General features: G+C 36.6%; 1 protein-coding gene across 1 annotated transcript; it reads left to right on the forward strand.

The window, feature by feature from the left end:
- The first annotated feature begins 10,229 nt into the window (after positions 1 to 10,229).
- On the forward strand, positions 10,230 to 10,916 carry LOC126249128 (uncharacterized). The gene is made up of 2 exons (XM_049950781.1): positions 10,230 to 10,566; positions 10,696 to 10,916. The coding sequence occupies exons 1-2, from the start codon at positions 10,230 to 10,232 to the stop codon at positions 10,914 to 10,916; spliced, it is 558 nt and encodes a 185-aa protein (XP_049806738.1).
- The last annotated feature ends 4,185 nt before the right edge of the window (positions 10,917 to 15,101 follow it).

Genomic DNA, 15,101 nt, shown 5'->3' on the forward strand with positions numbered 1-15,101 from the left:
GTACGTGAGATATGGGAAAAACGCAATTATGGGAGAAACGCAAATATGGCAAAAACGCAAATATGTCAAAAACGCAAATGTGGTAAAAACGCAAAAATGGCAGAAAAGCAAATATGGGAATAAAGCAAATATGAGAAAAAGCAAATATGGGAAAAACGCAAATATGGGAAAAATGCAAATATGGGAAAAACGCATATTCGGGAGAAGTTTGGAGCACAACTTGACTAAAAGAAGGAATCGGTTGGTAGCATGGGATCACGAGTAATAGAAAAAACTAAATAAGGTAGAAGAGAATTTAGTGCCACAACTTTACTAAAAGAAGGAAACGGATGGTTGGATGGGTACGTGAGATATGGGAAAAACGTAAATATGGGAGAAACGCAACTATGGGAAAAACGTAAACATGGGAAAAACGCAAATATGGGCAAAACGCAAATATGGCAAAAAAGCAAATATGGGAAAAACGCAAATATAGGAATAACGCAAATCTGGGAAAAACGGAAATACAGGATAAACGCAAATTTGGGAAAAACGCTAATTTGGGAAAAACGGAAATATGGGAAAAACGCAATTATAATGGGAAAACGCAAATATGGGAAAAAAGAAAATATGGGTAAAATGCAAATATGGGAGAAACGCAAATATGGCAAAACCGCAAATGTCGCAAAAACGCAAATGTCGGGAAAACACAAATGTGGGAAAACGCAAATGTAGGAAAAATGCTAATATGGGAAAAACGCAAATATGGGAAAAACGCATATATGGGAAAATGCGAATATGGGAAAAACGCATATATGGGAAAAACGCATAAATGGGAAAAACGCATCTATGGGAAAAACAGATATATGGGAAAAACGCATATATGGGAAAAACACATATATGTGAAAAGAGAAATGTGGGGCACAACTTGATTCAATGACGCAATTGGTTGGTATCATGGTTTCATGAGTAATGGAACAACTTAAATATGGGAGAAGAGAATTTATTGGCACACCTTGACTAAAAGAAGGAAATGGTTGGTAGGATGGGTTCATGATATATGGGAAAAACGCAAATATGGGAAAAACGCAAATATGGGAAAAACGCAAATATGGCAAATACGCAAATATGGGAAAAACGCAAATATGGGAATAACGCAAATTAGGGAAAAACGCAAATATGGGATAAACGCAAAATTGGGAAAAACGCTAATTTGGGAAAAACGCAAGTATGGGAAAAACGCAAATATAATGGAAAAACGCAAATATGGGAAAAACGAAAATATGGGTAAAATGCAAATATGGGAAAAACGCAAATATGTGATGAACGCAAATATGGGAAAGACACAAATATGGGAAAGACGCAAATATGGGAAAGGTGTGAATATGGGAAAAACGCTAATATGGGAAAGACGGAAATATGGAAATATGGGAAAGATGCAAATATGGGAAAGACGCAAATATGGGAAAGACGCTAATATTTGAAAGATGCTAATATGGGAAAACGCAAACATGGGAAAGACGCAAATATGGGAAAGGTGCAAATATGGGAAAAACGCAAATATGGGAAAGACGGAAATATGGGAGGGATGCAAATATGGGAAAGACGCAAATATGGGAAAGACACAAATATGGGAAAGACGCTAATATGGGAAAACGCAAATATGCGAAAGACGCAAATATGGGAAAGATGCAAATATGAGAAAAACGCAAATATGGGAGTAACGCAAATATGGGAGAAATGCAAATATGGGAGAAACACAAATATGGGAGAAGAGGAGTATGTGGCACAACTTGACTAAAACAAGGAATTGGTAGGTAGCATGGGTTCACGAGTAATAGAAAAAATGAAATATGGAAGAAGAGAATTTAGTGGCACACCTTAACTAGAAGAAGGAAACGGATGGTAGGATATGTACATTAGATATGGGAGAAACGCAAATATGGGAGAAACGCAAATATGGCAAAAACGCAAATATGGCAAAAACGCAAATATAGCAAATAAGCAAATATGGCAAAAACCCAAATATATCAAAAACGCAAATATGGTAAATAAGTAAATATGACAGAAACGCAAATATGGTTAAAACGCAAATATGGTTAAAACGCAAATATGGCAAATAAGTAAATATGGCAAAAAACGCAAATATGGCAAAAACGCAAATATGGCAAAAACGCAAATATGGGAAAACGCAAATATGGGAAAACGCAAATATGGGTAAAACGCAAATATAAGAGTAGAGGAGTAGGTGGCACAACTTGACTAAAACAAGTAATCGGTTGGTAGCATGGGTTGAAGAGTAATGGAAAAAATGAAATATGGGAGAAGAGAATTTAGTGGCACACCTTTACTGGAACAAGGAAACGGATGGTAGGATATGTACATGAGATATGGGAGAAACGCAAATATGGGAGAAACGCAAATGTGGGAGTAACGCAAATATGGGAGAAACGCAAATATGGCAAAAACGCGAATATGGCGAAAACGCAAATATGGCAAAAACGCAAATATGGCAAAAACGCAAATATGGCAAAAACGCAAATATGGGAAAAACGCAAATATGGGAAAAAAGCAAATATGGGAACAACGCAAATTAGGGAAAAACGCAAATTTGGGAAAAACGCAAAGTTGGCAAAAACGAAAAAATGGGAAAAACGCAATATGGGATAAACGCAAATATGGGAAAGACGCAAATATGTGAAAGCCGCAAATATGGGAAAGATGCAAATATGGGAAAAACGCAAATATGGGAAACTCGCAAATTTGGGAAAGACGCAAATATGGGAAAGACGCTAATATGGGAAAGACGCTAATATGGGAGAGACACTAATATGGGAAAGACACAAATATGGGAAAGCCGCAAATATGGGAAAGACGCAGATATGGGAAGACGCATATATGGGAAAGACGCATATATAGGAAAGACGCAAATATGGCAAAAACGCAAATATGGCAAAAACGCAAAAATGGCAAAAGTGCAAATATGGGAGAAAAGCAAATATAAGAAAAAGCAAATATGGGAAAAACGCAAATATAGGAAAAACGCATATTCGGGAGAAGTCTGGGGCAGATCTTGACTAAAAGAAGGAATCGGATGGTAGCATGGGATCGCGAGTAATGGTAAAAACTAAATATGGTAGAAGACAATTTAGTGGCACACCTTTACTAGAAGAAGGAAACGGATGGTTGGATGGGTACGTGAGATATGGGAAAAACACAAATATGAGAGAAACGCAAATATGGGAAAAACGCAAATATGGGAGAGGAGGAGTATGTGGCACAACTTGAGTAAAACAAGGAATCGGTTGGTAGCATGGGTTCACGAGTAATGGAAAAAATGAAATATGGGAGAAGAGAATTTAGCGGCACACCTTTACTAGAAGAAGGAAACGGATGGTAGGATGGGTACATGAGATATATGAGAAACGCAAATATGGGAGAAACGCAAATATGGGAGAAATGCAAATATGGGACAAACGCAAATATGGCAAAAACGCAAATATGGCAAAAACGCAAATATGGCAAAAACGCAAATATGGCAAAAACGCAAATATGGCAAAAAAGGAAATATGGCAAAAACGCAAATATGGCAAAAACGCAAATATGGGAGAAACGCAAATATGGGAGAAATACAAATATGGGAGAAACGCAAATATGGCAAAAACGCAAATATGGCAAAATCGCAAATACGGCAAAAACGCAAATATGGGAAAAATGCATAAATGGGATAAACGCATATATGAAATAAACGGATATATGAAATAAACGCATATATGGGAAAAACGCAAGTACGGGATATAAGCAAATATGGGATAAATGCATTTATGGGATAAACGCATATATGGGAAAAACGCAAATATAGAAAAAACGCATATATGGGAAAAATGCATATATGGGAAAAACGTATGTATGGGAAAAACGACAATATGTAAAATACGCAAATATGGCAAAAACGCAAATATGGCAAAAACGCAAATATGGCAAACACGCTAATATGGCAGAAACGCTAATATGGGAGAAACGCTAATATGGGAGAAACGTTAATATGGGAAAAACGCTAATATGGGAGAAACGTAAATATGGCAAAAACGCAAATATAGCAAAAACGTAAATATGGCAAAAACGCAAATATGGCAAGAACGCAAATATGGCAAAAACGCTAATATGGGAGAAACGCTAATATGGGAGAAACGTTAATATGGGAAAAACGCTAATATGGGAGAAACGCTAATATGTGAGAATCGCAAATTTGGGAGAAATGCAAATATGGGAGAAACGCAATTATGGGAGAAACGCAAATATGGGAGATACGGAAATATGGGCGACACGCAAATATGGGAGAAATGCAAATATGGGAAAAACCCAAATTTGGGAGAAACACAAATATGGGAGAAACGCAAATATGGGAGTAACGCAAATATGGGAGTAACGCAAATATGGGAGTAATTCAAATATGGGAGTAACGCAAATATGGGACTAACGCAAATATGGGAGTAACGCAAATATGGGAGTAACTCAAATATGGGAGTAACACAAATATGGCAAAAACGCAAATATGGCAAAAACGCAAAATTGGCAAAAACGCAAATATGGCAAAAACGAAAATATGGCAAAACCGCAAATATGGCTTAAACGCAAATATGGCATAAACGCAAATGTGGCATAAACGCAAATATGGCATAAACGCAAATATGGCAAAAGCGCAAACATGGCAAAATCGCAAATATGGGAAAAACGCAAATATGGGAAAAACGCAAATATGGGAAAAACACAAATATGGGAAAAACGTAAATATGGTTAAAACGCAAATGTGGGAAAAACGCAAATGTGGGAAAAAGGGAAATGTGGGGAAAACACAAATGTAAGAAAGGTGCAAATGTGGGAAAAAAGCAAATATGGGAAAAACGCATATATGGGAAAAATGCATATATGGGAGAAGAGATATGTGTGGCACAACTTGACTAAATGTCGCAATTTAATGAAGCATGGTTTCATGAGTAATGGAAAAACTTAAATATGGGAGAAGAGAATTTATTGGCACACCTTGACTAGAAGAAGGAAATGGTTGGTAGGATGGGTTCATGATATATGGGAAAAACGCAAATATGGGGAAAACGCAAATATGGGAAAAACGCAAATATGGGATAAACGCAAATGTGGGAAAGACACAAATATGGGAAAGACGCAAATATGGGAAGATGCAAATATGGGAAAAATGCAAATATGCGAAAGACCCAAATATGGGAAAAACGCAAATTAGGGAAAAACGCAAATTTGGGAAAAACGCAAATATGTGAAAAACGCAAATTTTGGAAAAACGCAAATATGGGAAAAACGCAAATTTGGGAAAAACGCAAATTTAGGAAAAACGCAAATATAATTGAAAAAAGCAAATATGGGAAAAACGAAAATATGTGTAAATCGCAAATATGGCAAAAACGCAACTATGGCAAAAACGCAAATATGGCAAAAACGCAAATATGGCAAAAACGCAAATAAGGCAAAAACGCAAATATGGCAAAAACACAAATATGGCAAAAACGCAAATACGGGATAAACGCAAATTTGGGAAAAACGCAATCTTGGGAAATACCCAAATATGGAAAAAACGAAAATATGGGAAATATGTAAATATAGGTAAAACGCAAATATGGGAGAAGAGGAGTATGTGGCACAACTTGACTAAATCAAGGAATTGGTTGGTAGCATGGGTTCACGAGTAATGGAAAAAATGAATTACGGGAGAAGAGAATTTAGTGGCACACCTTTACTAGAAGAAGGAAACGGATGGTAGGATGGGTACATGAGATATGGGAGAAACGTAAATGTGGGAGAAACGCAAATATGGCAAAAAAGCAAATATGGCAAAAACGCAAATACGGCAAAAACGCAAAGATGTGAAAAACGCAAATATGGGAAAAACGCAAATATGGGAAAAACGCAAATTTGGGAAAAACGCAAATAAAGGAAAAACGCAAATTTGGGAAAAACGTAATCTTGGGAAATACCCAAATATGGAAAAAACGAAAATATGGGAAATACGCAAATATGGGTAAAACGCAAATATGGGAGAAGAGGAGTATGTGGCACAACTTGAGTAAATCAAGGAATTGCTTGGTAGCATGGGTTCACGAGTAATGGAAAAAATGAAATATGGGGGAAGACAATTTAGTGGCATACCTTTACTAGAAGAAGGAAACGGATGGTACGATGGGTACATGAGATATGGGAGAAACACAAATATGGGAGAAAGGCAAATATGGGAAAAACGCAAATATGGGAAAAACGCAAATATGGGATAAACGAAAATATGGCAAAAACGCTATAATGGCAAAAAAACGCTAATATTGGAGAAACGCTAATATGGGAGAAACGTTAATATGGGAAAAATGCTAAAATGGGAGAAACGCTAATATGGGAGAAACGTTGATATGGGAAAAATGCTAATATGGGAGAAACGCAAATATGGAAAAAACGCAAATATGGAAAAACGCAAATATGGCAAAAACGCAAATATGGCAAAATCGCAAATATGGGAAAAACGCATAAATGGGATAAACGCATATATGAAATAAACGCATATATTGGAAAAACGCAAGTATGGGATAAACGCAAATATGGGATAAACTCATTTATGGGATAAATGCATATATGGGATAAACGCACATGTAGGAAAAACGCATATATGGGAAGAATGCATATATGGGAAAAACATACATATGGGAAAAACGTATATATGGGAAAAACGCAAATATGGCAAAAACGAATTTATGGGATAAACGCATATATGGGAAAAACGCATATATAGGAAAAACGCATTTATGGGAAGAACGCATATATGGGAAAAACGTATATATGGGAAAAACGCAAATATGGGAAAAACGCAAATATGGGAAAAACGCAAATATGGCAAAAACGCAAATATGGCAAAAACGCTATAATGGCAAAAAAACGCTAATATTGGAGAAACGCTAATATGGGAGAAACGTTAATATGGGAAAAATGCCAATATGGGAGAATCGCTAATATGGGAGAAACGTTGATATGGGAAAAATGCTAATATGGGAGAAACGCAAATATGGCAAAAACGCAAATATGGCAAAAACGCAAATATGGCAAAATCGCAAATATGGGAAAAACGCATAAATGGGATAAACGCATATATGAAATAAACGCATATATTGGAAAAACGCAAGTATGGGATAAATGCAAATATGGGATAAACTCATTATTGGATAAATGCATATATGGGATAAACGCATATGTAGGAAAAACGCATATATGGGAAGAACGCATATATGGGAAAAACATATATATGGGAAAAACGTATTTATAGGAAAAACGCAAATATGGCAAAAGCGCATTTATGGGATAAACGCATACATGGGAAAAACGCATATATAGGAAAAACGCATATATGGGAAGAACGCATATATGGAAAAAACGTATATATGGGAAAAAGGCAAATATGGGAAAAACACAAATATGGGAAAAACGCAAATATGGGAAAAACGCTAATATGGCAAAAAACGCTAATATGGGAGAAACGCTAATATGGGAGAAACGTTAATATGGGAAAAACGATAATATGGGAGAAACGCAAATATGGCAAAAACGCAAATATGGCAAAAACGCAAATATGGGAAAAACGCATAAATGGGATAAACGCATATATGAAATAAACGCATATATTGGAAAAATGCAAGTATGGGATAAACGCAAATATGGGATAAACACATTTATGGGATAAATGCATATATGGGATAAACGCATATGTAGGAAAAACGCATATATGGGAAGAACGCATATATGGGAAAAACAAATATATGGGAAAAACGTATATATGGGAAAAGCGCAAATATGGCAAAACCGCAAATAAGGGAAAAACGCTAATATGGCAGAAACGCGAATATGGGAGAAACGCTAATATGAGAGAAATGTTAATATGGGAAAAACGCTATTATGGGAGAAACGCAAATATGGCAAAAACGCAAATATGGCAAAAACGCAAATATGACAAAAACCCAAGTATGGCAAAAACGCAAATATGGCAAAGACGCTAATATGGGAGAAACGCTAATATGGGAAAGACGCAAATATGTGAAAGACGCAAATATGGGAAAGATGCAAATATTGGAAAAACACAAATATGGGAAAGATGCAAATTTGGGAAAGATGCAAATATGGGAAAGATGCTAATATGGGAAAGACGCTAATATGGGAAAGACACTAATATGGGAAAGACACATATATGGGAAAGCCGCAAATATGGAAAAGACGCAGATATGGGAAAGACGCATATATGGGAAAGACGCATATATGGGAAAAACGCAAATATGGCAAAAACGCAAACATGGCAAAAACGCAAATATGGCAAAAACGCAAAAATGGCAAAATAGCAAATATGGGAGAAAAGCAAATATGAGAAAAAGCATAATGGGAAAAACGCAAATATGGGAAAAACGCAAAAATGGGAAAAAGCACACCTTTACTAGAAGAAGGAAACGGATAGTAGGATGGGTACATGAGATATGGGAGAAACGCAAATTTGGGAATAACGCAAATATGGGAAAAACGCATATTTGGAAAAACGCAAATTTGGTAAATACGCAAATATGGGAAAACCGCATATATGGGAAATATGCAAATACGGGTAAAACGCAAATATGGGAGAAGAGGAGTATATGGCACAACTTGAGTAAAACAAGGAATCGGTTAGTAGCATGGGTTCACGAGTAATGGAAAAAATGAAATATGGGAGAAAAGAATTTAGTGGCACACCTTTACTAGAAGAAGGTTACAGATGGTAGGATGGGTACATGAGATATGGGAGAAACGCAAATTGGGAGAAACGCAAATATGGGAGAAACGCAAATACGGCAAAAACGCAAATATGGCAAAAACGCAAATATGGCAAAAACGCAAATATGGCAAAAACGCAAATATGGGATAAACGCATGTATGAAATAAACGCATATATTGGAAATACGCAAGTATGGGATAAACGTAAATTCGGGATAAACGCATTTATGGGATAAATGCATATATGGGAAGAACGCATATATAGGAAAAACGCATATATGGGAAAAACGCATATATGGGATAATCGGATATATGGGAAAAACGCAAATATGGGAAAAACCCAAATATGGTAAAAACGCAAATATGGCAAAGACGCAAATATGGAAAAAACGCAGATATGGCAAAAACGCAAATATGGCAAAATCGCTAATATGGCAGGAACGCTAATATGGGAGAAACGCTAATATGAGAGAAACGTTAATATCGGAAAAACGCTAATATGGGAGAAACGCTAATATGGGAGAAACGCAAATTTGTGAGAAATGCAAATATGTTAGAAACGCAATTATGGGAGAAACGCAAATATGGGAGACACGCAAATATGGGCGACACGAAAATATGGGAGAAACGCAAATATGGGAGAAACGCAAATATGGGAGTAACGCAAATATGAGAGTAATGGAAATATGGGGGTAACATGAATATGGTAGTAACCCAAATATGGGAGTAACGCAAATATGGGAGTAACGCAAATATGGGAGTAACTCAAATATGGGAGTAACGCAAATATGGGAAAAACGCAAATATGGCAAAAACGCAAATATCGTAAAAACGAAAATATGGCAAAAACGCAAATATGGCAAAAACGCAAATACGGCAAAAACGCAAATACAACAAAAACGCAAATACGGCAAAAACGCAAATACGGCATAAATGCAAATGCGGCATAAACGCAAATACGGCATAAGTGATATTACGGCATAAACGCAAATACGGCATAAACGCAAATACGGCATAAACGCAAATACGGCATAAACGCAAATATGGGATAAACGCAAATAAGGGATAGACATATATATGGGATAGACGCATGAAAATATGGGATAAACGCAAATATGGGATAGATGCATGTAGGGGATAGACGCACATATGGGATAGACGCATATAAGGGAAAAACGCAAATATGGGAAAAAAGCAAATATGGGAAAAACGCATATAAGGGAAAAACAACGCAAATAGTGGAAAAACGCAAATAATATAAAAACGCAAATATGAGAAAAACGCAAATATGGGAGAAGAGAAGTATGGGGCACAACTTGACTAAAAGAAGGAATCGGTTGGCAGCATGGGTTCACGAGTAATGGAAAAAATGAAATATGGGAGAAGAGAATTTAGTGGCACACCTTTACTAGAAGAAGGAAACGGATGGTAGGATATGTACATGAGATATGGGAGAAACGCAAATATGGGAGAAACGCAAATATGGGAGAAACGCAAATATGGGAGAAACGCAAATATGGCAAAAACGCAAATATGGCAAAAGCGCAAATATGGCAAAAACGCAAATATGGCAAAAACGCAAATATGGGAAAAACGCAAATAAGGCAAAAACGCAAATATGGAAAATCGCAAATATGGCAAAAACGCAAATATGGCAAAAACGCAAATATGGGATAAACGCAAATATGGAAAAGACACAAATACGGGAAAGACGCAAATACGGGAAAGGTGCAAATATGAGAGAAACGCTAATATGGGAAAGACGGAAATATGGGAAAGATGCAAGTATGGGAAGGACGCAAATATATGAAAGACGCTAATATGGGAAAGACGCTAATATGGGAAAACGCAAATATGGGAAAGACGCAAATATGGGAAAGTTGCAAATATGGGAAAAACGCTAATATGTGAAAGACGGAAATATGGGAAAGATGCAAATATGGGAAAGACGCAAATATGGGAAAGACGCTAATATGGGAAAGACGCTAATATGGGAAAACGCAAATATGGGTAAGACGCAAATATGGGAAAGATGCAAATATAAGAAAGACGCAAATATGGGAAAGACGCAAATATGGGAAAAACGCAAATTTGGGAAAAACGCAAATATGGGAAAAACGCAAATTTCGGAATAACGCAAATATGGGAAAAACGAAAATTTGGGAAAAACGCAAATATGGGAAAAACGCAAATATGCCAAAAACGGAAATATGGGAAAAAAGCAAATATGGGTAAAACGCAAATATGGCAGAAGAGGATTATGTGGCACAACTTGACTAAAACAAGTAATCGGTTGGTAGCATGGGTTCACGAGTAAAGGCAAAAATGAAATATGGGAGAGGAGAATTTAGTGGTACACCTTTACAAGCAGAAGGAAACGGATGGTACGATGGGTACATGAGAAATGGGAGAAACGCAAATATAGGAAAAACGCAAATATGGGAGAAACGCAAATATGGGAGAAAGGCAAATATGGGAAAAACGCGAATATGGCAAAAACGCAAATATGGCAAAAACGCAAATATGGCAAAAAACGCAAATATGGAAAACACGCAAATATGGCAAATAAGCAAATATGACAAAAACGCAAATATGGGAAATAAGCAAATATGGCAAATACGCAAATATGGCAAAAACGCAAAATGGCAAAAATGCAAATATGGCAAAAACGCAAAAATGTGAAAACGGAAATATGGGAAAAAGCAAATATGGGTAAAACGCAAATATGGGAGAAGAGGAGTATGTGGCACAACTTAACTAAAACAAGTAATCGGTTGGTAGCATGGGTTCACGAGTAATGGAAAAAATGAAATATGGGAGAAGAGAATTTAGTGGCACACCTTTACTAGAAGAATGAAACGGATGGTAGGATATGTACATGAGATATGGGAGAAACGCAAATATGGGAGAACCGCAAATATGGGAGAAACGCAAATATGGGAGAAACGCAAAAATGGCAAAAACGCAAATATGGCAAAAACGCAAATATTGCAAAAACGCAAATATGGCAAAAACGCAAATATGGCAAAAACGCACATATGGGAAAAACGCAAATATGGGAAAAAAGCAAATATGGGAAAAACGCAAATTTGGGGAAAACGCAAATTTGAAAAACGCAAATATGGGAAAAACGCTTATATGGGAAAAACGCTAATATGGCAAAAACGCAAATATGGCAAATACGCAAATATGGAAAAAACGCAAATATGGCAAAAACACAAATATGGCAAAAACGCAAATATGGGGAAAACGCATAACTGGGATAAACGCATATACGAAATAAACGCATATATTGGAAAAACGCAAGTATGGGATAAACGCAAATACAGGATAAACGCATTTATGGGGTAAACGCATATATGGGAAAAACGCATATATAGGAAAAACGCATATATGGGAAAAACGCATATATGGGATAAACGGATATATGGGAAAAACGCAAATATGGGAAAAACGCAAATATGGGAAAAACGCTAATATGGCAAAAACGCAATTATGGAAAAAACGCAAATATGGCAAAAACGCAAATATGGCAAAAACGGTAATATTGCAGAAAAGCTAATATGGGAGAAACGCTAATTTGTGAGAAATGTTAATATGGGAAAAACGCTTATATGGAAGAAACGCAAATGTGTCAAAAACGCATATATGGCTAAAACGCAAATATGGCAAACACGCAAATATGGAAAAAACGCTAATATGGCAGGAACGCTAGTATGGCAGAAACGCTAATATGGGAGAAACGTTAATATCAGAAAAACGCTAATATGGGAGAAACGCTAATATGGGAGAAACGCAAATTTGGGAGAAATGCAAATATGTTAGAAACGCAATTATGGGAGAAACGCAAATATGGGAGAAATGCAAATATGGGAGAAACACAAATATGGGAGTAACGCAAATATGAGAGTAACGCAAATATGGGAGTAACGCAAATATGGGAGTACCTCAAATATGGGAGTAACGCAAATATGGGAGTAACGCAAATATGAGAGTAATGCAAATATGGGGGTAACGTGAATATGGGAGTAACGCAAATATGGGAGTAACGCAAATATGGGAGTAACGCAAATATGGGAGTAACTCAAATATGGGAGTAACGCAAATATGGCAAAAACGCAAATATGTCAAAAACGCAAATACAGTAAAAACGAAAATATGGCAAAAACGCAAATATGGCAAAAACGCAAATACGGCAAAAACGCAAATACAACAAAAACGCAAATACGGCATAAATGCAAATGCGGCATAAACGCAAATACGGCATAAGCGATATTACAGCATAAACGCAAATACGGCATAAACGCAAATACGGCATAAACGCAAATACGGCATAAACGCAAATATGGGATAAACGCAAATAAGGGATATACATATATATGGGATAGACGCATGGACATATGGGATGAACGCAAATATGGGATAGACGCATATATGGGATAGACGCACATATGGGATAGACGCATATATGGGAAAAACGCAAATTTGGGAAAAACGCAAATATGGGAAAAACGCATATATGGGAAAAACAACGCAAATATGGGAAAAACGCAAACAATGTAAAAACGCAAATATGAGATAAACGCAAATATGGGACAAGAGAAGTATGGGGCACAACTTGACTAAAAGAAGGAATCGGTTGGAAGCATGGGTTCACGAGTAATGGAAAAAATTAAATATGGGAGAAGAGAAATTAGCGGCGCACCTTTACTAGAAGAAGGAAACGGATGGTAGGATGGCTACATGAGATATGGGAAGAATGCAATTATGGCAGAAACGCAAATATGGCAAATACGTTAATATGGCAAAGACGCAAATATGGCAAAAACGCATATGTGGCGTAAACGCAAATATGGCATAAACGCAAATGTGGCATAAACGCAAATATGGCATAAACGCAAATATGGCAAAAACGCAAATATGGCAAAATCGCAAATATGGCAAAAACGCAAATATGGCAAAAACGCAAATATGGACAAAACGCAAATATGGCAAAAAAGCAAATAAGGCAAAAACGCAAATAAGGCAAAAACGCAAATATGGCAAAAACGCAAATATGGCAAAAACGCAAATATGGCAAAAACGCAAATATGGGATAAACGCAAATATGGGAAAGACGCAAATACGGGAAAGACGCAAATATGGGAAAGGTGCAAATATGGGAGAAACGCTAATATGGGAAAGACGGAAATATGGGAAAGATGCAAATATGGGAAAGACGCAAATATGGGAAAGACGCTAATATTAGAAAGACGCTAATATGGGAAAACGCAAATATGGGAAAGACGCAAATATGGGAAAGTTGCAAATATGGGAAAAACGCTAATATGTGAAAGACGGAAATATGGGAAAGATGCAAATATGGGAAAGAGGCAAATATGGGAAAGACGCTAATATGGGAAAGACACAAATATGGGAAAACGCAAATATGGGTAAGACGCAAATATGGGAAAGATGCAAATATGGGAAAGACGCAAATATGGGAGAGACGCAAATATGGAAAAAACGCAAATTTGTGAAAAACGCAAATATGGGAAAAACGCAAATTTGGGAATAACGCAAATATGGGAAAAACGCAAATTTGGGAAAAACGCAAATATGGGAAAAACGCAAATATGGGAAAAACGCATAAATGGGATAAACGCATATATGAAATAAACGCATATATTGGAAAAATGCAAGTATGGGATAAACGCAAATATGGGATAAACACATTTATGGGATAAATGCATATATGGGATAAACGCATATGTAGGAAAAACGCATATATGGGAAGAACGCATATATGGGAAAAACAAATATATGGGAAAAACGTATATATGGGAAAAGCGCAAATATGGCAAAACCGCAAATAAAGGAAAAACGCTAATATGGCAGAAACGCTAATATGGGAGAAACGCTAATATGAGAGAAATGTTAATATGGGAAAAACGCTATTATGGGAGAAACGCAAATATGGCAAGAACGCAAATATGGCAAAAACGCAAATATGACAAAAACCCAAGTATGGCAAAAACGCAAATATGGCAAAGACGCTAATATGGGAGAAACGCTAATATGGGAGAAACGTTAATATGGGAAAAACGCTAATATGGGAAAAACGCTAATATGGGAGAAACGTAAATTTGGGAGAAATGCAAATATGGGAGAAACGCAATTATGGGAGAAACGCAAATATGGGAGATACGCAAATATGGGCGACACGCAAATATGGGAGAAACGCAAATATGGGAGAAACGCAAATTTGGGAGAAACACAAATATGGGAGAAACGCAAATATGGGAGTAACGCAAATATGGCAAAAACGCAAATATGGGAAA

This window comes from Schistocerca nitens, chromosome 3 (genome assembly GCF_023898315.1).
Source record: "Schistocerca nitens isolate TAMUIC-IGC-003100 chromosome 3, iqSchNite1.1, whole genome shotgun sequence".
Taxonomy (NCBI): domain Eukaryota; kingdom Metazoa; phylum Arthropoda; class Insecta; order Orthoptera; family Acrididae; genus Schistocerca; species Schistocerca nitens.

Bases quoted from the DNA above. Each gene is read 5' to 3' on its own strand.
- LOC126249128 (XM_049950781.1), top strand. From the start codon at position 10,230: ATGGGAGAAACGCAAATATGGGAGAAACGCAAATATGGGAGAAACGCA. The intron at 10,567-10,695 runs GTATGGGAAGGA...AATATGTGAAAG, and splicing joins GAAATATGGGAAAGATGCAA to ACGGAAATATGGGAAAGATG.